General features: G+C 46.5%; 1 protein-coding gene across 1 annotated transcript in view; it reads right to left on the reverse strand.

The window, feature by feature from the left end:
- Window positions 1–25397, reverse strand: part of TRANK1 (tetratricopeptide repeat and ankyrin repeat containing 1) — a 79629-nt gene that overhangs the window by 19813 nt on the left and 34419 nt on the right. The window contains exons 9-16 of the mRNA XM_081824141.1: window positions 23679–23840; window positions 21400–21654; window positions 19451–19627; window positions 16103–19021; window positions 11222–11421; window positions 10776–10913; window positions 6322–6468; window positions 4031–4187 (exon numbers count right to left, since the gene is read on the reverse strand). Of these exons, the coding sequence (XP_081680267.1) occupies window positions 4031–4187; window positions 6322–6468; window positions 10776–10913; window positions 11222–11421; window positions 16103–19021; window positions 19451–19627; window positions 21400–21654; window positions 23679–23840 (4155 nt within the window). The remainder of the gene's footprint in view (window positions 1–4030; window positions 4188–6321; window positions 6469–10775; window positions 10914–11221; window positions 11422–16102; window positions 19022–19450; window positions 19628–21399; window positions 21655–23678; window positions 23841–25397) is intronic.

Consider the following 25397-nt stretch of genomic DNA (forward strand, 5'->3'; position numbering starts at 1 on the left):
ATATATGTACAAAAATAAGGGTTAACACAATGAAGGGATGGAATATGACTGTAAAGATGAAAATTATAAAAGATTTTATAAAAGGAATTGATAAGAATTTGAAAGAAAAAAGAAGAGTATTTATAAAAAAAAAAAGAAAAAAAAAGGGAGAGAATGTGATCAGGCAGGAGACTAGAACAAAGCCATACACTAGAGATTTAAGGTATATTTTGATCTCTTAGAAGAAACTGTATCTCAAAATTTTAAAGAGAGAACAATTTATATATATATATATATATGCCAAAAATAAGGGTAACTACTATGAAGGGATAGACTATGACTCTAAAAATGAAAAATAAAAATGTTTTTTAATAAAGGGATTGATAAGATGTTGGTTGAAAAAGGGAAAAAGAAAAATTCAAAAAAAAAAGTTAAAAAAATTAACTTGGAAAGACTAAGGAATCATGGTAAAAAAGCCATGAATTCTATGTGCACTATTCCCCTAGTACTGGAGTTCTGCCATTCTCATTGATCGGTAAACTTGGTCTTGGCTGGCTGTTCTCGCTGATCTTCTGGGGAGGGGCCTGTTGTCGTGGTTCCCAAATGTCTTTGCTGGAGGCAGAATTGCCCCGCCCTTGCCGGTCCGGGCTAAGTAATCTGCTCGAGTTTGCTCTCCGGAGCTTTTGTTCCCTGCAAGCTTTCCGTTCAGCTTTGGAGGCCGAGAGTGAAAATGGCGGCCTCCCAATCTCCGCCCCGGAGGAGCCGAGAACTCTGGGCCCCGCTCCTCAGTGAGCCCCCAGAGAAAAGCAGTCAGTCACTCCCATCTCCCCGGTCTCCAGCCGCACTCTGTGCTCACCCCGCCTGTGACCGAGCATTTCTATCTCTGGCACCAGACCCCGGGTGGAGTCTCCAAACCCAGCAGATCCCTGCGGTGCGCTCCCGCGCCGCTCTTCCCGGGGGAGGAAGGGGAATCTCCCCATTTCTGCCGCTTGTTGGGTCCCTGCTGGAAGATCAGGGGCCCGACTGTGCCGCGGATCACGGTTTATGGCAACCCCGAGCTGAGAGCCCGCGCCTGGGCTCCGTCTCTGCAGTCGGCTTCCCCGCTCCGATCCCTGGGAGTTCTGCCGCACTCAGGCACCACCGGTCTTTCTGTGACCCTGAGGGTCCTAAGACCACACTGTCCCCTCAAGGGTTCCACCCCCCGCTTAGCCACCAGAGCGACGTCCCTCAGCGGAGCCGACTTCTAAAAGTTCCAATCTTGTGCTCCGCGGCTCTATCACTTGCCAGAAGCAGCCGAAGGAGGCCCCCTCCCCCGCCGTCTATCTTCCCGAATATCACCTTGGATTCACTTCTCCGCACGTCCTACCTTCCAGAAAGTGGTCGCTTTTCTGTTCAGAGAGTTGCTGCTATTCTTTTCTTCGATCTCCTGTTGAGTTTGTAGGTGTTTGGAATGGTTTGATCCCTATCCAGCTGAATTCCTGAGACCAGACGAAATCCAGGTCTCCTACTCCTCCGCCATCTTGCTCCACCCCCCTTCCAGGATTCATTTTAAGATGGATTTTAGCTTACCAAGCCAGGTTGTTGTGGCTTTTGGAAAGAGGAGGCAGAGGGAAGAAAGGATGTTACCCAGTTTTTGATCTTCGGTCTACCTTCCTCTCCTACAGCGATAGATTAGAAGACAGAATATTCTAATTCCTCCTTGAAAATCCAGAGCCATGTGGCTCTTGGCAAACTCCCACACAGAAGACAAGGTGACAGGGTTTTACAGTATTTTCAAACGTGCAGACTTTGCCCTCAGGGTAAGCAATGTGACACGTCCCCATCGGTGGACATGGAATGTCACAACCACCTGCTGTCAGGCCCTTCTGTTGTCACACTAGCCTGCTGGCAACTAGATTAGCCACCCCTCCTGCAGCCCCCCGAGCATCAACAGCCGTAGGCAACCCCTCTCTGCAGGTTCTGAGCCTCAGCTGCAAGAAGCATATGGAAGACTGATGACCAACACAAGGTTGAGAGCCAAATCTGGGCCGAAGGGGTCCAGGATACCCCGGCCCATGGAGAGCAATGGAGGGCAGCCAAGCAGACACGCCAGCTTCCTTTAGAAGTCGCAAACTCCCTCTCACCGGCCCTCTGCCATGTCCTGCAGCGCCGTGTGCAAAGATGACTTTGCAGCTTCCTGTCCTGACTCCGTGCATGCTATCCGTGCTCCGGTGACATTTTATCCTCACAGGGAGCTCCCCGGTAGCTCCACATAGGGCAGGCGAATGCTGCCGGCACGATGATAAAGACACCCAAATTACACAGTCACTCCGCTCATCCCCAGCTCCCCCTGCACGGTGGGAACAGATGTTCTCATAGACGTTACCATGTGTAACTTACAACACACTTAAGACTGTCCTTTTTTTGGGGGCTCCTGGGTGGCTCAGTTGGTTAAGCGACTGCCTTCGGCTCAGGTCATGATCCTGGAGTCCCTAGATCGAGTCCCACATCGGGCTCCCTGCTCGACAGGGAGTCTGCTTCTCCCTCTGACCCTCCCCCCTCTCATGTGCCCTCTCTCATTCTCTCTCTCTCAAATAAATAAATAAAATCTTTAAAAAAAAAAAAAAAGATTGTCCTTTTTCTTGTATTCTTAACACTACCAAGACAGAAAATAAATTGTGATCTTGTTTCATTCGGAATCTTTAAATGAAAGAAAATTGGCTATCTTGATGATCTCTTATAACAGGTGCCAGAATCTACTCTGGGAATGAAAGGAATAGGCGCCACAGGGGAGATTAAGAACGACCACAGCAGGCCAGCCTGCCCCCTCCCTTTTCGTTGAAGAAGTGAAGGCCCAGGGTGAGAAAGTGGGTCTGGACAAGGTCACGTGGCTGCACAGGTGGAAAATTCTAATGAGAAGCTAGGGTTTTTTCATTCCAAGACTTCAACTTTCCCCATTACACCCAACAGCCAGGGCCCAGAAACAGAACAGCTAACCCTGGTCCCCAACTGAGCCATTGGCTGCCACCAGAAATAGTCTCCATAAAACTGGCCAGAAAATGCTCAGGAAAGCAGCAGACCCCTGCACAGTGGCTGAGCCCTGCACTTTCCCCTATCCGTAGAGAAATTAACTGTAGCCTGGAGGAGCCGACTCAACGGCTAACCCATAAGAAGGACAACAATTTTCTCCTTTATGAAGGGCTGATGACTACTCCCGTTAGTTATCCTATCAGGAGATCTGCACTCCATTTTTTTAATTAGCCAGTAAGTGATCAAAACAACACACAATATTGGTTTGGCTTTTTAAACACTGCAAACAGCACAGAAGGGGAAAAGTGAAAGGTGTCCCTATTTCCTCAACAAGCCGCACTTACCAGTCCTAGGACCAGAGCAGCCCCCAAGAACAGTTCCTCACTGCTGGACACTTAGGTCATTTTAGTTTCTTATAATTACAAATGGGGCTGTGAGGAACACTCTTGTGCATGTATCTTTGAGATTTTATTACAAGAACATCTCTAGGATAGGTTCCTGGAACAGGAATTGCTGGGTCACTTTTAACCCAGCACATTTTTTATTTTGATAGATACTGCCAGTCAGCTGTCCAAAGACCATAGCAACTTGTGTTCCCCCAACAAAGCCTATTTCTTCTCAACCTCGCCCAGGACCCTCACTTTTTTTTTTTTTCTTAAGGAGGCTCCACACACAACATGGGGCTTGAACTCACGACCCTGAGATCAAGAGTCAGACACACTACCGACTGAGCCAGCCAGGCCCCTGCCATGACCCTCACCTTTAAAGGACCAATAATAAATCTTCCCTGAAGGTATTAACCTCCCCCCTCCCATTACAACCACACTTTCCCACACACCTTAGCAGTAAATACGAACTCTCATTTCTCAGAAGAAATGTGGAAAGGAAAGAAAGTGCTTTCAAAATCTATATCCTTTATACCTGACCATAAGAAGAAGTTGAGAGTAACGTTTTGTTTTGTTTTGTTTGGGGGGGGATTATTATTTAAATGAGAGTAACATGTTTTGTATCCAACAGCCAGAATATCTTAATGAGATCTTACCTTTATTTTCATCTGTCTTCACAACTTGGACAAGATTTCTTCTCATGAAATATTTGAAAGCAGGCTCCCGCTTCTCTGGGTTTTCATCAAAGATCCAGAGGTTAACCCGGGCCCGTGTGATGGCAGTATATAGTTGCTTCAGCTCTCCATTGAGGAGCTAAATTGAGGACAAAGACGGAGAACTTTCTGTCTAGAGCTTCAACGTGATACACTTCAATTTGGTGAAATACAAAAACCAAATTTCAGTATAGCAGAAGCGTGAGCAGGACAGGAGGCTCACTGCGGCCTCGGCACAGATAAGTGAAGCTCTAGCAAGGGAGAAACATTAGCATAGGACTGCCCTTATTGGCTGTAATTCTGAAATAATTATAGGTTCATAGGAAGGTACGAAGATAGTATAGAGAGGTCCCATGTACATTTCACTCAATTTATCCCAATGGCTACATCTTACACAGTTACTATACCTTATTTTTACAAATTAAGCCAGTCATACACTTCTATGACCACTATCATTAGTACAAAATTACTCATGACTTATGCCATGATTGAGGGCTGCAGATATAAGGGGGTTATGACTTGAACACGGAGAGGGCCTACTTGATTAAATAATGCACATTTCCAAACAGGAGTGGATTTGTGGCTACCTAGAGGTTTGCATAGCTTGGCAGTGATTTAACTTTTATTTCTTTTTTTTTTAAGATTTTATTTATTTATTTGAAAGACAGACACAGCAAGAGAGGGAACACAAGCAGGGGGAGTGGGAGAAGGAGAAGCAGGCTTCCCGCCAAGCAGGGAGCCCGATGCAGGGCTCGATCCCAGGACCCCAGGATCATGACCTGAGCCAAAGGCAAACGCTTAACGACTGAGCCACCCAGGCGCCCCTTAACTTTTATTTCTGTAGAGCTTTCTAGGCACTTACCGAAATAACCTGATAACTGCTATTCTGTTTGTTTTGTACTTTGTACAAGACATAAAACTAGGGCAGTAGTTTCTCCCCAAAGTTTTTCGTTTTACTTGTTCAATTTTCACTCTCCCGAGGCTCCATCAACCTCCCTCAGTCAAGAACTCTGCAGAACTGCTCAGCTTTAGCCTCATTCTCAGTGAGGCAGCTGCGATGTGAAGGGAAAGGGAAGCTGGGTCCCTTCACAGCGTAGTGGAGAAAAATTTGCCACCCCAAAATGTGGACTTCCATCTCTTTGGCATGTGGATTATTTTAGGCCGATTATTTTTAAGAAACAAAAGGTTCACAAAGAACCTTTGACCTTCACCCTGATTTCCTAAAAGAATTTAGACAGAGAACCTGCTCTAGGAAGGGAGTAATCACCATAGATAACTGTAGTATATATGAACTAGGGGTGCTAAACAGGGAGCTCCATAGCAAAGTCTGTTTGTGTGAACTCCCCTGTGTCCCATTGATCTGGATGGCCCAGCAAACATCTGCTTACCAAACATTAACATTTTTCATATTCTTGTGAATTGCTTTCTTTCCCTTTGAAGCCCTAGAACCCTACCCCCTTCTCCTTGGTTCAGGATGACAGATACACCTCATTTTGCCTGTTTTTGGAATCTCATGTTTATGTTGATTCCCTGTACATACATAATTAAATTTTATTTTCTTTTTTTTAACATTTTTTTAAAGATTTTATGTACTTATTTGAGAGAGAGAGCATGAGTGAGAAAGCAGAAGCAGGGGGTGCAGCAGAGGGACAGAGAGAAGCAGACTCCCTGCCGAGCAGACTCCCTACCAAGACCCTGGGATCATGACCTGAGCCAAAGGCAGAGGCTTCACCAACTGAGCCAACCAGGCGCCCCTAAATTTTATTTTCTTCTGTTAATCTGTTTCATGTCAATTTAATTTTTAGACCAGCTAGAGGAATCTTAAAAGGCAGAGAAACATTTTTTCCTCCCCCATAATAGTCAAGCCTGGTATACAAGTCTCCATGAATTATTGTCCTGGACTTCACGTCTGAGCTCCCTGTCAGCAACTTCAAAATTTCTGAAGAGAGCTGAATTCCAAAGGTGAATAGAAGGTACAACCCTCCCCCTTTCACTTTCAGTCAGTGCCCCACCCATCAAGCCCCACTCTCTGCTGAGAAAAGAGCGTCTGCCAACACTGAGATCCCTGCCATGCCCACTCCCATCCTCCACTCCCCAGTGCTGATGCACAAGAAAACCAGTCAAGTGCCGGGCTCTATTTTTAACCTCATCTTCTCATACAAACCTTGTTTACTGCCCGCCCCCCTCCCCACCCCCGTGTCAAATAAGCATGTGGACAAATGGCAGTAAATCACCTTGTACATTTCTGGATTCACCATGAGAGACCGACGCTGGGAGGAGCTGGGTTTCTTCAGGGGCACTTCAATCAGTGGTCGGTTTTCCTCTCTGGAGTCAGATGATGAAGGCGTAAATGAAGAAATGATCTTCCATTCCTTGTAAGCCTGAACAACAATGACAAATTAAAAACCAGCAGAATATACCCTTGAACTGTACACACAGCCTCATGGTGAATTAAGCCCCCTTTTCCTGGCTTGGGGCCCTCAGCCCAGCTGTAAGGAGGGGGCTATCCTATGGCCTCAGGTGGGGGGACCTCAGGTGGCACACGCAGGGAAAGGGGAAGCTACCATGAAAACTCCCCCAGACACTTGGCCAAGATGGCTGAGAAGCCAGGCACACAAACCCACTTCCAAGAGGAATGCTAAGCATCCAGGAAATTTCTTGCTTAAAGAATTTCCACAAGCAGTATGGAGGGAGGAACCCAGTGTCCTTCAGCCCTTTTCACAATGTGTGAGAGATGCCACTTAGTGTCAGCTGTTAAGACATATATGACAAAATTCTCTAACTAAATTATTCACCCAGGGATGGAACAAAATTCAGGAGCTGTGGAGTATAATGTGCACAGGACACTGAGATCAGACAGAACATACTTGTATCTCAGTTTTTTCACTCATTAGCTATGTGACCTCAGAAAAATTGTTTATTTATTTCCTCCATGTCTCCTTTTCCTGCTCTGTAAAATGGGGATGACAGAACTACCCAAGTTTATTGGGAAATAAAAGGAGATAATCAATGTCGAGTGTCTAATACAATGCTTGACAAATAGTTGAGATTTTAGCCATGTGTCCCTTTATCCAAACTCAAACCACAAAACCAGAGTGACTATGTAGACCAGAAGTTGGCAAGTTTTTTTCTCTAAAGGGTCAGAGGATAAAAATTTCAGGTTTTGTGGGCCATGCGGTCTCTCTCACAACCACTCAACTCTGTTATTATGATGCAAAAGCAGCCATTGTCAATCATGTAGATGAATGGGCATGTGTGTCCCAATAAAACGTTATTTTTCAACACTAAAATTGAATTTAATATAATTTTCATGTGTCACGTAACATTGTTTTCCTTCGATTTTTTTAACCATTTAAAAATGTAGAAACCACTGTTAGCCCACGGGCCATACAAAAGTAGACAGTGGGCTGGATTTGGCCCTGGGGACCATGGTCGACAGACCCTGGTAAAGCTAAAGTGCCCAGAATACATGCAGTATTTAGAGGGCAGAATTCCTATGCAATTTCAGATTTCATCCTTTACTGAATCTTGTGAGTAGCTAGTTAACTCCCCTCAGCCTTTACTTTTCCATGTATAAAATGGTGCTCCTTGCCACCTATGTATCTTCTCAAGAATAATGAAAACCTGGAGTGGATACAGTTCACGACCTTAAGTCACCCAATAACTTAAACTAGTAAGTATCAGGTTAAATGCTTTAAACAATCTAATTTATTTAATATTAATCAAATTATTATTACGTTAAATTTATTTTGATATTAAAAAATAAACACTGTCTATTAAATAAGGATGGTTATGCTACTAACCAATTATGGAATTAATCACCATATTCTGAAAAGAGATGTAAATCATGTAATCATTGAAGTAGTTGGGAGTTAAAAAAAAAAAGCCTTCAGGACATATTTATGACTGTCCTCTTTGTAGAGCCATTCACACTCTGAATTGCTGGCCAAGGAAGGCAGGCAAAAGACACAAGCGTTTTGACATTTATGAGGCTCTCCTGGCAGACAGCGTGAGGTGCAGACCAGCCGATCCTGGAAGGGCTAGTGAAGCACAACATATTTTAAAACTGCTGAATGAGAAGGAAAAGCTGCTCGTATGGTGCAGGACTAACCTGTTTCCAGGAATAAAACATACTTTACTTTCAAGACCGAGCCTTTGAGGAGTACGTGTATTTGTGGCAAGAATACAGGCCTACAGCACCTCTGACAATAAAAGAAGCAGTATGTAAGTCTTCCAGCTTCCTCTATTGGGACTGATCATTGTGAAGGTCACCTTGGTGGGGCCTGTTCTCTAAGTGAGAACCATAAAAGCTGTGGTTTTCAAAGTCCCTCCTGTCCTATTCACACAGGAGTATGAAGGAAAGGACTCCCCTGGGAGTCCTTACATTGGGGCTGAGTGTAAATGCCAAGCACCCTTCTAAGTCCCCACAGGAGGAGAGTTTGGGGGTGACTGGGAGAAAGACTACTGCTCCCCGAAATGAGGCCAAATCCTAGAAGAGAAGGATTTGGCATAACCATTCCTTGGTCCCTTCCCCATCTCAGAAGATGGCCCTGGCAACTATGTGGTTGAACAGGGAGCAACAAATCCTCTAAAGAGAAGAATCGCACACCAGGACAACAATAACACCCCCCACACACATGCACAAAGAGTGTGTTTGCCAGAAACCTAAACCAGGGGTGGAAGAAGAGGCCAGGGGTGGAGAGATGAGCTCTCCACTGTCCCCCATGTCAAATGCAATTACTATGCAGAAGCCTGCAGCCAGTCACCCCAAAGGAAACCCCACATGAGGAGCCAGGTGATTGAAGACTTAGGTGATCCCTGTCTTTCCTCTGCTTTGATTAGAGAATTGCCTCTCATTTAGAAATGAGATGTTTTTTGGTCTTATCTGTCGATGATAAATGGAGGATGTGCTTTGTGCCGGGGGAATGCATAATGACACTCCTCAGGAACTGAGAAGGAGCACCACATCAGGAGTCTTTTTAGAAGTCTTACTGTGCACATGGGATGAAGTGGATGTTACCAAAAAATTCCATTTGTGGTTATTTTAATTTTATGCAACAAACTGAGCCATTGGTTGGGAGCACAGGGTCAAGATATCTGGGCCTTCGCCATTTCCAGGATCAGGGTGAGACAGAATAACTGGATTTTTCTTCCACAAACAGAAGTGACCACAAGTTACAGATCCGTAAGTCCAGAGCTCCTTGGGCTTCTTACTGGCACAAGCATACAACTGGCAGTTAATAAAGGACAGGAACAACAAAGTCTTACCCCTTCCTCTTTCGGCACAGCCTCGGTCCAACCATGACCAATGGATGTATTATGAGAAAAAAGAGTTAGTTCTCAGAGATTAAAAATCGTTCCAGGGTTAATGAGAGTGCATCTGATTTCATTAGCGAAAGTCAATAGAAAAGGAATGCACTTAAGGTATGGCAATGGTATACTCATCGTGGAAGGTTCTGGAAGGCAATTTGCATGCGGGGCTTTAAAAGGAAAGGAGTACAGAGGAAAGATTGCGAAACTGAGAACTCAAAGCATCTGAGTTGGTCTCCAGGCTCTGGCACCTACACCGTGACTATGGGCAATTTACTTAATTTCCATGACCCTCAGCTTTATCAGTAGAATGAGGGTAATGAGAATATATACAACCTCAGAGGGTTAGTGGAGGATGAAGGGAAACAAAGCATTGAAAAAGGACTTTATAAACCATGAAGTACCCATAGCAATAGTAGTCAGAGCTATCATCAAGGCAATCCTATTTTCTAAAAGATCAGAAAAAAAAAATTCAGGACTCCATTTGAAACAGTCAGTTCTGGGGCAGATTTTAAGGTGTCAAAGCTAACAGTACAAGAGCCCCTTCAAGCATGCACCATGTGCAGTGGGAAGTCTGCAACAGGGACCAGGACACAGCCAGCTAAGTGCCCAGAGGAGACCCCCCAGCAGTCAGCAGCCAGCCTGAGCCCCCACCAAAAGACAGTGGTGAAAAAGAAACCAGTGGCTCGAGTTGGTGACTCTACCCATAATGCACTGAGCTCAGGAAGAAAGACCATCCCAAGGTCTTGGACTCGGGAACCAAGTCAAAGCGGTGGCCTGGCACGGAGGTCCTGGGGGTCGATCCAGGGACTCTTTCACTGCCATGGTCTGCATGGGCTGCAAGCAGTGGGGAAGCCATGCCAGAAGGGAGCTCCCAGGCGGGGCAGCTCTCCTCACCCCCCACATTACCTGATCCAGTGGCCAGGAACCAGGCCTCATTTGTCTTCCCGGAGTTTTCTCTTTCTATGAACTGAACTTGCCCAGTTCTGTCCTCATAGGGCGGACACTGCTAACCTTGCCTTTATTTGTAAGGCTCTCCTGAGAGCTCACTCCAACTGGAGCATCCTTGGGAGTCAAGGATAACAGAGCTAGTGAACACTGGAAGCTGGCTCTCGGGTACCAGGCATTCAGAAGAAAGAGAGAGCAGGGCAGGGCACGGGAGAACCAGCCCATGACACACTGGGAAACCACCCACAGCCATCGACAAAACCCATATCCAAGCACACAAAGCCCACACCGAATGGATGATGCTCCAGAACAGAAAGAGGTACCTGTGAGAAACTCACTTCTACTCAGCTCCATGTTCTCTCTCCCAGAGAGGAAGTGTAGCTCATACATATATGCATGCACAGCGTGAAAAGAATTCAGCATAACATACCTCAGAGTCAGTAAAAAAGTTGTAAAGGAGGACATCGTCAAATTCTAAACCTTTCGCTTCATACACGGTTAGCACAAGGGCTAACCCCAGTTCTTCTGGAATTTTCTCCTTTGCCATTTCATTAGCTACAAGGATTACCTGGGGGAGAAGGAAAGAAGAAGGAGGTAGGAAAGAGAAAACATCAAATTCTACAAAGAGGGATCTTGCAAAGCTCAGTCCATTTCTGTGGGAGGCAGGTAACATCTTTAAAAAGCAGTGGCCGGCCTGGATTTGGTCAACCAGGCTAGCTGAAATATTAACAATTGCTCCCTCACCCAGATCCGAAATTGACCTATTCTGGCAGAGGAGCTATTGAACTCTATGCTGTGGAATAATTCGGCCTCCCAAACCTTTTCCAACTGCAAACTGCCTTTGATTTTCACGACATGCAATCCCAAGAAGCTCACCTGGTGGGCTCCGAATTCAATAGGCTGGGTTTTCCTTTTGTTCCCTCGTAGCAAAATTGCCAAGTCGCTCACACTACAAGACTCCAGGACAGTTGGTCTGGGACCACCAAAGAGGCCAGAATCCCTGGGAAGGCGATCAAAAGATTCCGGGAAATAGAACTGAAGTAAATCCACCACCCCAGATGCCAGATTGAGGATCCCTGAGGTAAAACAGAAAACACATGTCAGATATGGAGCAACGCGACAACAACATGGCTATGGGGTTTTTGTTTTTTTTGTGTGTGTGTGCTTTTGTGCTTTGTTTGGTTTTTTTATTTGGGCTTTGGCTTTTTTTCTTGAGAAGCAATATTGGTCCTGATAGTATGGATAATTGCAAGTCAGTTTCTAGTTCCCATTAGATTATCACTTTGCCCCTGCGTGATATTACTCCCAGTACAGGGGATGAAGGCAGAGATGCGTTGCTAAGAAGGTTCTGTTGGATCTCGTTCCTGACCTATACTTATATTAGAAAAAATTACCTCATAAAGAAAAATCAAGGCAGAAATATAAACAATTAGAGCTGTTAGAAAGCTAATATAAGCGGCTGGCATGGATGGTAAGGGAACAAAAATTATTCGGACCCTCTCACTGGAGCTTGGAGCCGTAGAGACGTTGTCATGGTAACAGCAAGGCTGAATGTTAGGTGGGGGCAGCAACCAAGGCCTCCATCCCCTCCCCACCAGGTTTATACCCAGCCGAGAGGACTATTCTAAGAAAAAAGGTAGAACTGGAGAAAGGCTTTTGTGAAGAGCTTTCTCCCTGGGTCCCCTTGCTTATCTAAGCTCTGAGTAACGTTGCCAGTCAAGATGAATGAACACTACCACAAGACAGGCACCTTCATAAAAATATCCCATTTAATCGTTAGGACTGCCCAGTGACATAGACCAGACAATCCCACCCTTACAAGCAGAGACTCCAAGGTCTAAGAAGTTAGTAAAAACCTCCACGTGACAGGATTTGAAGCTGAGTTGAACACAGATCATCCTGGGTCTTCTCCATGGTTCACTTTGTGCCACGTGCCCTTTGCCTGACTGCAGATAGAATACCGTGTTCTTGGTAGAACACCATGAAATGGGCAAACATGTCCCCACTGCTATTACCAAATAATAAGGAGAAATTTTACTTCCCAGTAGTAATAGTATTAGATGTATACAGTCGGGAGCACAAGTGGAAACTGCCGAATCTAAGCAAATCAGCTGCTACTGGGGTTCCCTCCTCTTTAAAAGCTAGCAAAGGCCAGAGATGTACATTAATGGGATAATCAGAAAAGGGCACAGAAGTGTTGATTGCAGTGATAAATGGGAATCCACTGAAATGCCCCTTTAGAGAAACTAGATAATTTTTAGATGAGCCTACGCAAAGAATAAAAGATGGTTCCACCATAAAAAGGAATGAAACTCTGACACATCCTACACCATGGTGGAACCTTGAAAACATTATGCTAATAACTTAGCCAGACACAAAAGGCCACATATTGTATGATTCCTATTACATGAAATGTCCAGAATAGGCAAATCCATAGAGACAGAAAGTAGATTAGTGGTTCCCAGAGGGGCGGGGGTGAGGGAGAATAAGGAGTGACTGCTAATGGTATAGGGTTTCTTTTTGGGGTGATGAAAATGTTCTGGAATCAGGTAGTGGTAATGGATGCACAGCCTTGTGAATATATTAAAACCACTACACTGTATATTTTAAGTGGGTGAATGTTACGCTACGTGAATCTCCATTTTTAAAAAAAACATAAGGGAAAATATTCACTAAACAGTATATATTCACTACATGATCAATAACTACAGTGTGTATGATACATGCATTTAATGTCTATAAGGAAAAAAGATCAAAAGGAAATGAAACAAAACGTCTGCAGTGAGTGGACTTACAGGTTGCTTGTGATTTTTTTTTAACATTTTACGTGCTTTATAAAGTCCCTAAAATCTAGTACATATGACTGGGGCTTTTTCTGGCTCTATACACAGAAACATATACACACAATCTTCCCTCCGTTCCAACATGGGGTTTATGTAGCCACTGTCCTAACGGCTTACTTAGCAGAAACATCAAAATCGCTCCCAGGAACAGCCCTTCGGCCATGCTCTGTTTTGCCAATCAGAAAGGTTGCTGGCCCCAGACCAGTGGCACTGAACCAGAGGGTCAATCAGAATGAGGGGCTCATTCAACCACTCATGCCAGATCCTTCTACTGGGTCCAACAACAGAAAACTGGAGCCACTTCCTGAGGACAGAAAGAATTCTGTACCACACACAGTGCCAAGCAGGGGAGGAACTCAGGAAATGTCTCCTGAACAGAAGAACGAGGGCCAGGGCTCCATTTCCTATTAAGAGAATAAATTACTACACAATCTGAGTCCCAGGTATAAGACCACAGAAGAACAAGAAGTTGAACTGCTCAGACCCAGCCAGCTCCTGTGATTTTTTTTTCAAATGCGACCTCAGGGAGGACTTCCAGAGCCCTGGCAAGCTGGGCTGAGTTTGTGTGGTGCAGCTACACTCTAGGAGGCCACCTGCCTTCTAATCATTTTCTGACTCCTTGGCTAAATAAATCAGAATTTTAATCTCATTTTACAACGTGTGTGTGTGTGTGTGTGTGTGTGTGTGTGTGTGGTATGCATGTATTTTCTCTTTCCACCAAACCACAGCCTACCTGAGCTGCATCTAGAAAAAGAGCATCTATCAAACCCTACAATAAACATCAGACTTAAATGGTAAAATATTAAAAATATTCCCATTAACTTCAGAAATAACACACAGATGCCTGTTAAAGCTTCTGCTTAAGGCCCTAGCCAATGAAATATAGCAGGAAAAAATGAATGATAAATATAGAAAAGAAGATAAAGACTGCCCTTACCTGCAGAAAAATGCCAAAATCTAAAAGTTAGAATGTTCAGTATGATTGTTAGATTGACCAGATCAACATATAAAAACCAACAGCATTCCTCTATACCAGTAATAACTGATAGAAAATGTAAAAAAAAAAAAAGAAAAGAAAAAGAGGCAGCCGTGATAGTAACAAAAAGTATAAGATCCCTAGGATAAATCTAACAGCTGTGTAAAATGTCTGGGGAAAATTATAAAATATTATTTCAGGCACTAAAAGAAGACCTGAAAAGAGAAAAACGCCCAGGTCATGGTTCAGAAATCCCGATGAGGTAAAGATGTGAATTCTTCCCAAAGAGCAATAAATTCTGATAATCTGATAACTATGGCAAATGTGATATCATGCTAACAGTACAAGACAGACAAATGAGACAAATCAAAGAAAACAGCCCAGAAACAGAGTCCCAGATACACAAGAAGAGCAGCCTTACAAATCAGAGGCAAGGATGCACCAAGCAGTGAATGGCGTCAGCACAGATTCTCCATATGGTAAAAAGTAAAATTAGATCAGAGAAGGGTTAGTTCAATAAAGACAGTGTCACACCACATGTACATTTTAGATAGACTAAATTTAGTTACTTAAATTTACCCAAATTACCCAATACCTGCCTACATACAAAAAGCAAAATTTAAAACCATTGGAAAATTATACAGGAGAATATCTTACTAACTCCAGATCAGAAAAATTTCTTAAGACACCAAAGAGCAAATCGTAAAAGAAAACATTCATAAGTTAAAATTTTAAAGTATCTTCCTACTAAAGAACACCATCACTCATATGCCCCTTTACTGTAACAAAGTTAAAAAGATAAGCTCTGCAATTTTTATAATCAACAAAGGATGCAAAGGCAAAAATTCATAGAGAATTCTTAACAAATCAGTAAGAAAAACAACTCATTAAAAGGATAGACAAAGGAGAACAGGCAATTCACAGAATACAGAATCGCCGGTAAACACACGAAAAGACGCCACGTCTCAAGAAAATGGAAATTCAAACTATACCAGATGTCCTTTCACACCCATTCCAAGAGTAAAGCAAGAGGATATAACATAGATCCAGAGAGAAGCTCAGGAAGGTTCGCTCCAGGACTGTATGTCACAGTGAAAAACTGCCAGGAGCCTAATGTCCATTACTGGAAAATGAGTAACAAACGGTGGTACAGCCCTAAAATGGAATGCTAACACTAGTTAGAAATGCAGGGTCTAGAGCTCCGCATCATCAATATGCAGAATCCCAAAATGTAACATGAAGCAGAAATACAAAGTGGCAGAAAGATATGTCTGGCACGATCCCATTAAATAAAGTAAAATGATACTCTATATTGTTCATGGACACGCAGGACACAGGAGGTGAACTGTGTGAGCATTTTATAAACCTAAAGGAGGGATTCTGGCATGGATGTTGTGTTTTTCAAACCCTGCGTGCCTCGGTGTCCTTCGTAAAATGGGAAGGCTGCCTACCTGGCAGGGTCGTTGTGAGGATGAAGTAGGGGTGGTCTACATCGGCTGCCTAGCATCACGCCTGGCCCAGAGAAGGGGCACAACTGAGGTTCAAGTTAAAAGCATCTGAGTGTGTGCTATCTCCCACCACCCCCTAGGCCTCTTTTTTGGCTTCTCCTCGGGAGAAAAGCCGCTTTGGGAATTAATGACTTATAACTGGCCCAAGAATGTGCTTCCAAAGTACTTTAACAAAAGCAGTTTAAATGTCCCCCTGTAATGTTTTCATGTCATGGCAAGGTCCCTAAAATGTAATTTCCATTCAACCACAGCTTGAATTACCAATCTACGAATGACGAGCGGCAGAAACCATAAGACTTCTTGTGCATGGGTGCATTTCCCAACAAACTCCAACATACTCTCCTTACTTCAGCTACAAAAGCCTAACCAAAGCAGTGCAAGATGACGCCCAACCACCTCCCCTGCAGGCAAGCACAAAGGCCAGACATACCCGAATGGGACCTGTAATTCTGGTACAGCTGGTGGATCTTCTTGGGCTTCCGGACTGCACACTGCTTGTCCACGGTGTTTCTACTGGCATAGTGGAACAGAGAGCGCAGGTCACTGAAGCGGAAGGCCACGCCCTTCATGATGCTCTGGGCCGTGTCCCCCGTGAGGAACATGGCGTTGGGGTCATTGATGCATTTCATCAGCAGTGTCAGCTCGGCTTGGGTGAAGTCCTGAATCTCATCGCCATAGAGCTCATGGATGGACCACGGGAGCACCTTGAGCTTCGACAGCCTCCGGGACAGGTTATACAGAACATCTTCTTCGTCAAAATAACCTTTCTGAGACCTGATCTGCTGGTACAGGCAGAAGAGACTGTAGATCTCGCTCCGGTCTTCCTTGAAATTGGGGGACCGCTTCCTCCCTAATTTCTTATACGCTTCTTCTGTGAGCCTCCCCTGGGGGCAGCTGAGGGCCTCAAAAGACCCCTTCAGAAAAGATTTTATTTCTTTCCAAATCAGTGCGGGGTTGTAGGAGGTTTTCCCTTTGATCATTTTGGGCCATATTTCATTGGTGAACACCTCAAATGTCACATACACCCGGGGGTCACTGTCACACATACGTGTTTCTGCAGCTTTATCCTCCTCGCCATTGTCCCCATCTGCCTCGGCCTCCTCCTCATCCTCTTGCCAATTGGGGATGGTCAACTCTTCCTGGTTGGACCATCCCACGATGGCTCTTTTCAAGCTGCCATCTTCATTTCTCAGAAAAAATGGTTTGGGCAGAGAAGCATCAAGCAGGAGAAGCAGCTGCTTGGAAGTGACAAAGAGAGGAAAGTTCTCGTCCCTTAAGTCCTGAAGTTTGTGGACATTGGGTTCCAGTGGTTTGTAGTGACTGGTGGCCTTGGTAGACTTGGAAAGCTCAGTGAAATTCCTCTGCACCTCCTGGCACAGGACATGGTTCTTGGTCACGAAGATCTGATGTAAATGCTCCAGCTGGTGGGGATGCTCTGTGGTGCACACTTCCACCGCCTGGCCTGGCTCCCCCGGCTCCCCACTGGATCCCCCTGCACAGGCTTCGCTATCCTGCTCCTCATCTATGCTGTCCGTTGTTTCTGCTTCCATGGAACCTTCCTCTTCCTCCTTGTCCTCTTCCTCCTCCTTGTCCTCTTCCTCCGTCCGGGGACCTTCCTTTCCGGGTTCCACTTCCAACCTTCTCTTCATCCACAACTGCTTGGTCAGCAGCGGGCTTCCTGCCTTCTCAGCCTTCTCCCAGTAAATGTGGAATTTCTTCCACAGCCTATACAAGCAGCAAGTTGTCTTCCCAGTGCCGCTCCGCCCAATGAGGATGATGGGCTCCAGTGGCCTGGGGTTGAGGTCGATCACGGCATACTCCAGCTCACCCACCCTGAAGGGGTACTCCACCGTCGCTGTTGTGTCGTTGAGGATGTTGGAGGCCATGCTGTTGCTAAAGCTGTGGAACTTCATGATGTTATACTCCGTCTCCACCGCGCTGGCCGGTGGGAAATACTCGGGGTTCACGTGCTCCCAGCTCTTCTCGGCCTCCGTGTCCTCCACGTAGAAGCGGGGTATGCGCTTTTGGACCTTCACGTTGGCTGACATCTGGCCTTGATGGATGCCCTTCAGCTTCTTCCGCAGGACACAGGACTGGCCCCGGTTGTAGGCACTACAGATGGCGCTGATGGAGTCTGACAGCTTGCAGTGGTCCAAGACGATGTCCCAGATCCGAATGATTTCTGTGTAGACCCGACCCGACTTCTCTGGGCTGTGCAGGTTCCGCTCTGTGGCAGCGATGATCTTCTCTGGGTTCTCACTGCATCGAGGGGAGAAGTCAATGGCCAGCTCCCACAGCATTCGGGCCCCCTTGTCCAGCTTGGCCTCGAAGAGCTGGATGCGTCCCTTCAGGTGCTTCAGCCGCTTCTGCAGGCCCTGCGTCCACTCGCCATTCCCCAGCTGCTGGATAGCTAAGATGATTTTCTTCTTCATGACCTTCGTCATGACCTTACTGGACAGCTTTTTCAGCATTTCCGAAGTGCACTCGATCTCCCACGTCATGTTCTCGAAGTCCTGGAGGCAGGCCTCGATGTCCTGCGTGTTCCAGCTGTCCGGATCATCGCTGCCCTCACTCCCTCTGTGGCCAGCAGGAATGAGCTGTGAGGCCACGAGGCCTGCCTGAGCACATCCATCCCCTGCCTCAAGGACGCTGTTGTTGTTCCCACTGGAGTCAGAGCCTTGAGGCCCCAGGGCTCGCTGGAGCTCGTCCTTCTTTACTTCTGTACCAACGCCTGTCTCCAGAGGCTCAGAGTCCTGAGGACAGTCCTCAGAGAGGGACGTATTCAATTCAACCTGCTGAATTAAACCCATGATGTCCTGCACCAGGCGGTCTCTCAGAGAGCAGGGCCTGACAGCTCCAGGCTCCTCCTGCCTCATCGCCTGGGCATCCGGGAGAGTCTCCCAGCTGTCAGGAACCATGGTTCCTTCGGGCAGGGTCCTGGCAGGGACGCTGCACGGCAGTGACTTGGATGAACCCTGGGACTTGAGCTGAGACATGTGACCAGAGGCAGTGGGCCTCGGGAGCTTCCCCGGGTGGGCAGCAGAGTCCTGCCGGTTCCTCCGCTTGTTCTCCATCACAGCTTTGTTCCAGGCCAAGAGCAGAGCATCGTTCTTCTTAATCCGGTGCCTCGCGTCTTTGCCTTCTTTGTTCTTCAAGTTCAAGTTGATGTCAAACTTCACCAGCAGGTCTATCAGCTTCTTCATGCGCTTCAGCATGCCCTTCTGGAAGATGATGTGCATCAGCGTGTTCCCATTGCTGTCCTGGCTGTTGGGGTTGAGGTAGCAAAATTCAGTGGGGTTGGACCAGAAGAGATCCAACAGGTAGCTGAGGAAGTTAAAACCGATGTCAGCTGAAAGACATAAACAAAACACTTTGAGTGCTGAGCCGCTCTTCCCAGGGAATAGAGACCCCTGGATCTGGAGAAATGCCAGCCAGGGGCATCTCAGAACGCCACACCTCCCTAAGCACTTGGTAAGCCAGTGGTTGAAAACCAGGGACAGTTTGCTCCCAAGGGATATCTGGCCACATCTGGAGGACAGCCAACTTTGAAACTTAAGAATCCTCCTCAATCAACCCACGCTGACCATTCACCATGATGGTTGCTCCTTCTCATCCAGCTGTGGGTGAGGGGCCAGGAGATAATGGGTGGGCCTGACCAAGAAACAGTCCTTTTTCAGATCGTTGGTTTTCCCAATAGGAAAGATGAAAAAGCATAGCATCAGTTCTAATATCCAGCTTCCTCTTCAAAGAAAAGACTGCTTAAAAAATAAAGGCCTACCTTTGATGTCTAAAAAGATGTGGAGTGCTGCATGCAAAGGAGTATCCCCTTCCGTGAGGGAGATACTGCGGGGGTCTGCACCCTTGGTCAAGAGAAGAAACGCCAGCTCGAAGTCCTCATGTTTCAGGCACATGACAAGCGGCGTCTCCTGGCTGTCGTGGAGACCCTCGGGCAAGGCTGAGGAGGCAGAGGAGAAAGGCGCATCCCCATGAGGGATGTACCCTGTGCCAAGTGACCACCTGGCTCACCTGAGGAGGAGGGAACCACGTCTGCCTTATACTCCAAGGGAAGAGCTGATGCTGACCCGACTTCTGAGGCGAAGGCTTCCCAGAGCCCTCAGAGTGAAAGCCCAACTCCTTCCGGTGTCCCATTCATGGGCCGTGCCTCTCCCCACTCTCCTGCTCCCCTTCGTGTCCCAGGGCCCCGTCTTCAGCCCTGCCCGGGAGTGTGGACGGGGCCCGGAACAACGGAAACCCCAGTGGCTGCCTAACACCCTACCTGATACATAGTCGGTGATGGGGATATGAGCATGGCTTCCTACGTCCGTTGCTTCTATGACGCTTCTTCCTGAGGATGCCCATCTACCCTCAAATGGCATCTTCCCTGACACCTCTCCACCCCCAACATCAGCTTCCCTTTAGCTCAGTCCACGCCTCCCCTCTGTACCGCAGTCTCCCTGACCTGCACCCCTGCGATCCACACACCCCCACGCAGCAGCCACACTTTCACTTTGTCCCTGGTCCCCAGCAACCAATTCCAGGGAGGCGCTTCGTAAGCACTGGCTGACTCAGGAATAAAACAGGAAGCCCATGACCGCCGCAGTTTCCAGGCAAAGGTAGTAACATTCCACTCGAGGAATGGTTTTGAAGAAATAAACTATAGGAGGCATTCCATCGACCTCTTGGAACCTGTGGGGAACAGCCAGTGCCCAAAGGCTTTGTATGGCGCTTTGAGAGCAAAGGACCAATAAAGGACATTCCCTCTTAAACAGCCGAGCAAGCAGAAAACCACACGGCCGCAGTGCTCTTCCAAGAACCTGCATGCGTGAGCTCATTTAACATTCAAAACAGCCCTGAGAAAGAGGACTGTTAACGTTCCCATTTTATAAACGAGGACATGGAGGCAGATAGAGCATGCCCAAGGCCACCCAACCAGTAGTGGCATTAGTAGGAGGGTGGGAATTAGGGGCAGGAGGAGGCTGGTGTTTCCAACTCAGTTTTAAAATAAAACCCAATCCAGAGCACCTGGGTGGCTCAGTCAGTTAAGCGTCTGCCTTTGGCTCAGGCCATGACCTCGCGATCCTGGGATCGAGTGCCACACTGGGCTCCCCTGCTGGAGTCTGCTTCTCCCTCTCCCTCTGCTCTTCCCTCCTCTCATGCTCTCAGTCTCTCTCAAATAAATAAATTAAATCTTTACAAAATAAATTAAAAAAAAAACGCAATCCAGCAAGATGCTGGCTCTCTCCAGACATACATCCAGCCAAGTGTGATTGCACTGATTACAGCAGTAGATGTATCCACCCACCAATTATTCGGCTGTTTCTTTACAAAGAAGCATCTCAAATCCTAATCCACCGATTAGAAAAGAATGCTGGAGAGCTGACAGGGACTCACGCAGCATACTGGTTGCAGGGAAAAGTCCAGCCGGCAGTCGTGAGGAAAGGACCCTGTGCGCCACACCCGGGGCCAAGGGCCCCCCTGCACGCACCTGAGGTCTCTCACACAAGGCAGAAGAAAAGACAACAGAGGTGACTAGAGTTCACAAAGACGCAGAGTCCTACAAGGCCAGCACCCACTAACGGCATTAACCTGGTCGCTGTTGCAAAATGAGAAGCTATGGAGGAAGAGAATGGGCCAGAATTTAAAGGAGTCTCCAAAGTCAAGTGAAAGACCCGGTACCAGTGGTGTCCCAAGGGACAAGTCCCCAGTGTCCATCATGAGCATTCTCACCTCCACTGTCGATGAGGCAGCCCAGGAGCTGCATCCTCCGAGGGTCCCAGGCGCTGAGGCGGGGGATGACAGCGCAGAGGTCAAGGTCTGAGAAGTTGCAGCCCTTGATGAGGCAGTCTCCCAGCGGTGGCTCCCCGCTTACTTTGCGGGTCAGCAACAGAAGCACTTCCGGCCATTTCTGTTTCTCCAGTAAAAACTTGATGAAGGTGTTGGCGCAGTCACGGTTAATGTCACAGACCAGGTCAGGAGGAATTTCTTTCAAAAATAAGAATACACCACACTCCCAAAAAGGTTCATATGACTCCTGCCCCCAGATACCACCCAACACATTTAGGCATAATTAACAAGAATTATCCGTCGGTATTTTTAACCTCTGGGGGAAACATAAGCAAGTAATTACTTTGGGCAGTACTCAACCACTCGTAATTGTCAGTATAAGCACCGGAGGTGTGACCTTCTTGGGAAGGTCAGAAATATTTTAAGGGGAGTAGAGCCTGGCCCAGGAGAGCAGAATTGACTGTCTTGGAGATTACGTGAGTCAGGGCATTCTACTGAGATCAGAAGGGCAAGAGCCCAGCTTAAGTTCTGCATAATATTAAGAGTTGTTCTGCTTAAGGAGCACTAAAATACAGGGAGACACTATAGAATAATTAAAAAGTTAAGAGCTAAGAGCATTCTATAACTTGTCTGGCAACCCCACCAGTAAGAAAGCAGGAAGAAAGAGAAGGAAAGAAATCAAGAGTTAACCTAAATAAGAGCATTTAATTTGCATTTGCTAGTTTTTGCTTCCCACCATTCTCCAGGATTTCTAACACGAATATTCATTTTAATATTTAATATTTAACTTGAAAACAAGAAAAACAATTCTGTATGCAGGACCCTGGACTAGGTGCTCGACATCCATCATCTCAGCAGATTAGTACCCTAGTTAATGCAGGAGTGAAGGAACGGACACTTAAGAAGTTAAATAATTGGCCCAGGGTCACAGATCTGCTAAGTGGTAGAATTAAGATGAAAATGTAAAACTCCAAGCCTTAAACACTAAGATCTGCTGCATCCCCTGAAGAGCATTTTTGTTCCACTGGCCACCCCTTCCCTCATTCTCTGGAAAATTAAGAAATCTCAACCCTTTGAACGTGTCCATGCTGACTGCCAACCTAAAACATACTAAATTTCACCTACTTAGGGTTTCTAGAATCTTCCCTAATTATTACCTAAAATGTGTCATCTGAAGTCCTTTTCTAGAACTTTCCTGATTTCCCCACAATGAAAAAAAAATTAACATTCAATTCCACAATAACCTTATATACCAACATTAGCCAATATCTAGGGAAGAAAGAAATATCCGGGGTATTTATTTTTATTTTATTTTTATTTATTTATTTGACAGAGAGAGACACAGCGAGAGAGGGAACACAAGCAGGGGGAGTGGGAGAGGGAGAAGCAGGCTTCCCACGGAGCAAAGAGCCCGATGCGGGGCTGGATCCCAGGACCCTGGAACCATGACCTGAGCCGAAGGCAGACGCTTAATGACTGAGCCACCCAGGCGCCCCCGGGATATTTAAAAAGGGATCGTATAGGGGCGCCTGGGTGGCTCAGTCGTTAGGCGTCTGCCTTCGGCTCAGGTCATGGTTCCAGGGTCCTGGGATCCAGCCCCGCATCGGGCTCCCCACTCTGCGGGAAGCCTGCTTCTCCCCCTCCGACTCCCCCCTGCTTGTGTTCCCTCTCTCGCTGTGTCTCTCTCTGTCAAATAAACAAAATCTTAAAAAAAAATTAAAAAATAAATAAATAAATAAAATAAAAAGGGATCGTATAGGCAAAAGTACTTCTAGCAGGATACATGAAAAACCAGACACAGAGGGCGCCTGGGTGGCTCAGTTGGTTAAGCGACTGCCTTCGGCTCAGGTCATGATCCTAGAGTCCCGGGATCGAGTCCCGCATCGGGCTCCCTGCTCAGCAGGGAGTCTGCTTCTCCCTCTGACCCTCCCCCCTCTCATGCTGTCTCTCATTCTCTCTGTCTCAAATAAATAAATAAAAAATAAAATCTTTAAAAAAAAAAAAAACAGACACAGAGACTGACACTGGGGATGGGACTTAGGTACTAATGTTCAGGGTGGATGATACGGACTTTCTGCTGAATAACGTTCTGTGCTATTTGAATGTTTCACACATAGCTCATCACTTTCATGCTTTTAATTAATTGTTTTAAAGATGTCAGAAAAGAGTTCTAATAGGCATAAGTCATCTTTGGCACAACTAAATGTTATGAGGAAAGTTACCTTGCAGAGAAGAAAGAAGGCGCAAGAACCTCTGAACGACTTCTTGCTTCAGAAAGTTTTTAGGCAGTAGCCGGCTTCCTGAGTTCATGTACTTCACCAGCTGCTCAGAGGCCTTCCGGAATATGTCGGTCTCACTAACAGGTCCGTCACCATTGTTCAGTCCTGCAAAACAAGCACACGATGCCTCCGAATACAGAGATCACAGCTGAGGGAGATTGCAAAAGTTACCCCGGTTTGCCACCCTTCCGCGGAGTCCCTTATTTGCCCCATGACTTCGGGTCTCCTTCCATCAAGAGGTGGAGCCTATTCTCTTCCCCACCCTGGATTCCAGCCTGGCTTCCAGACTTGGTATGACCAATAGAATGCAGTGTGATTTTTGTCCTGGTTCTAAGGTGGGGCCTCAAGAGGCCTGGCTTAGTTCTATTCACTCTCTTGAGACCCTGGCCTCTGCCAAGTGAACAGGTCCAGTCTCGACTTCGGGGGGACAGGAGACAGCATAGAACAAAGAGGAATCAGTCCGGTTGTCCAAACTGAGGGTCCATAGATGTGAAAGAGCCTGGCCAAGATCAGCAAGACCACAGCCTCTTGGAGGAATTCAGTTAAAACTATGAGAACAACCCAGCCTAAACTGCTGGCCTGCAGGGTCACAAGCGAAATAAATGCTTGTTGTTTAAAGCGACTAAATTTGGGAGCAGTCTGTTACACAGCAATAGATAACTAACATAAGAGTTGAGGGAAGTGACAGAAACAGGAGGGCTTAGCACCACATGCCAGCCACCCATGCGTCTCACTGGCCAGCAGAAAAACCCGAGAAGAAGGAGCCACCTCTCTGGCCAAAGAAGGGAAGACAATATCCCCTTGGTTCAGTTTATTTGAGAAAGTAGCCATGAAAACCCCCCCTGACAGAATGTTGAAATGGGCAAATGTTTTATTTGCTATCAGGTGATACACTCAAAAAGCACTCTCGCTTAAAATAGAATATTACTGAGCACATCAGGGAGCAAAACTGGACGTGCTTTCACACCCAATGAAAAGGGCCCGGCCCACAGCATTAGGTGCTGTCACACTGTGCAGAGATGAACAAAGGTTCAATGTCGTGTTCCAACGAAGTAGGAACACTTTAAAAGAGATGGACTATTTGAAAATGAGAAAAAAATGAAAAACATCCTACCTTCATCAGGTTTCCCAGCAGTAGGCCCTGGGTCAAGGATTTGTGTGCAAGTAATTCACGAAGGAGGTGACGGGTGGGAAGTAGATTAGGGGTCAGAAGGAAGCCAGGTGGCCTTGCCTGATCCCCCAGGGGAGCTCTGGAGTGAGAGTACCCCTCACAGCTATTCCCATCCAAGGCCAGGAAGACGGGCTTTCAAATTCTCACCTCGATCTATCACTGGCTATAGGCTGCCCTGGGAGGATGTAAGTCCTCAGGCACTTCTAGTTTAAAGGAGCCCCAGCAAAACTGGCTCCATACGCTGTTCTCCTTGAGAGGAAGCCTTAGGTGCTAGCTTCCCAAAGTCAAGGCACCCCCACGTCGAGGGGCACACAAATGGTGAAAGGGATCCAAGGGATCCAAGCAGAGCTTCAACATTATCTGCTGTGCCTTCTGATGCACACCTGGGTCACCTTTCAACAAATCAAGTCAGAACACAAGAAACACACACATACACACACCGACTTCAGGGGCTCATTGCCCTCTACTCAAGAGACCTTCAGGTGCCAGAG

This window comes from Leptonychotes weddellii, chromosome 1 (assembly GCF_054177405.1).
Source record: "Leptonychotes weddellii isolate Sample4059 chromosome 1, ASM5417740v2, whole genome shotgun sequence".
In the NCBI taxonomy this organism is placed as follows: Eukaryota; Metazoa; Chordata; class Mammalia; order Carnivora; family Phocidae; genus Leptonychotes; species Leptonychotes weddellii.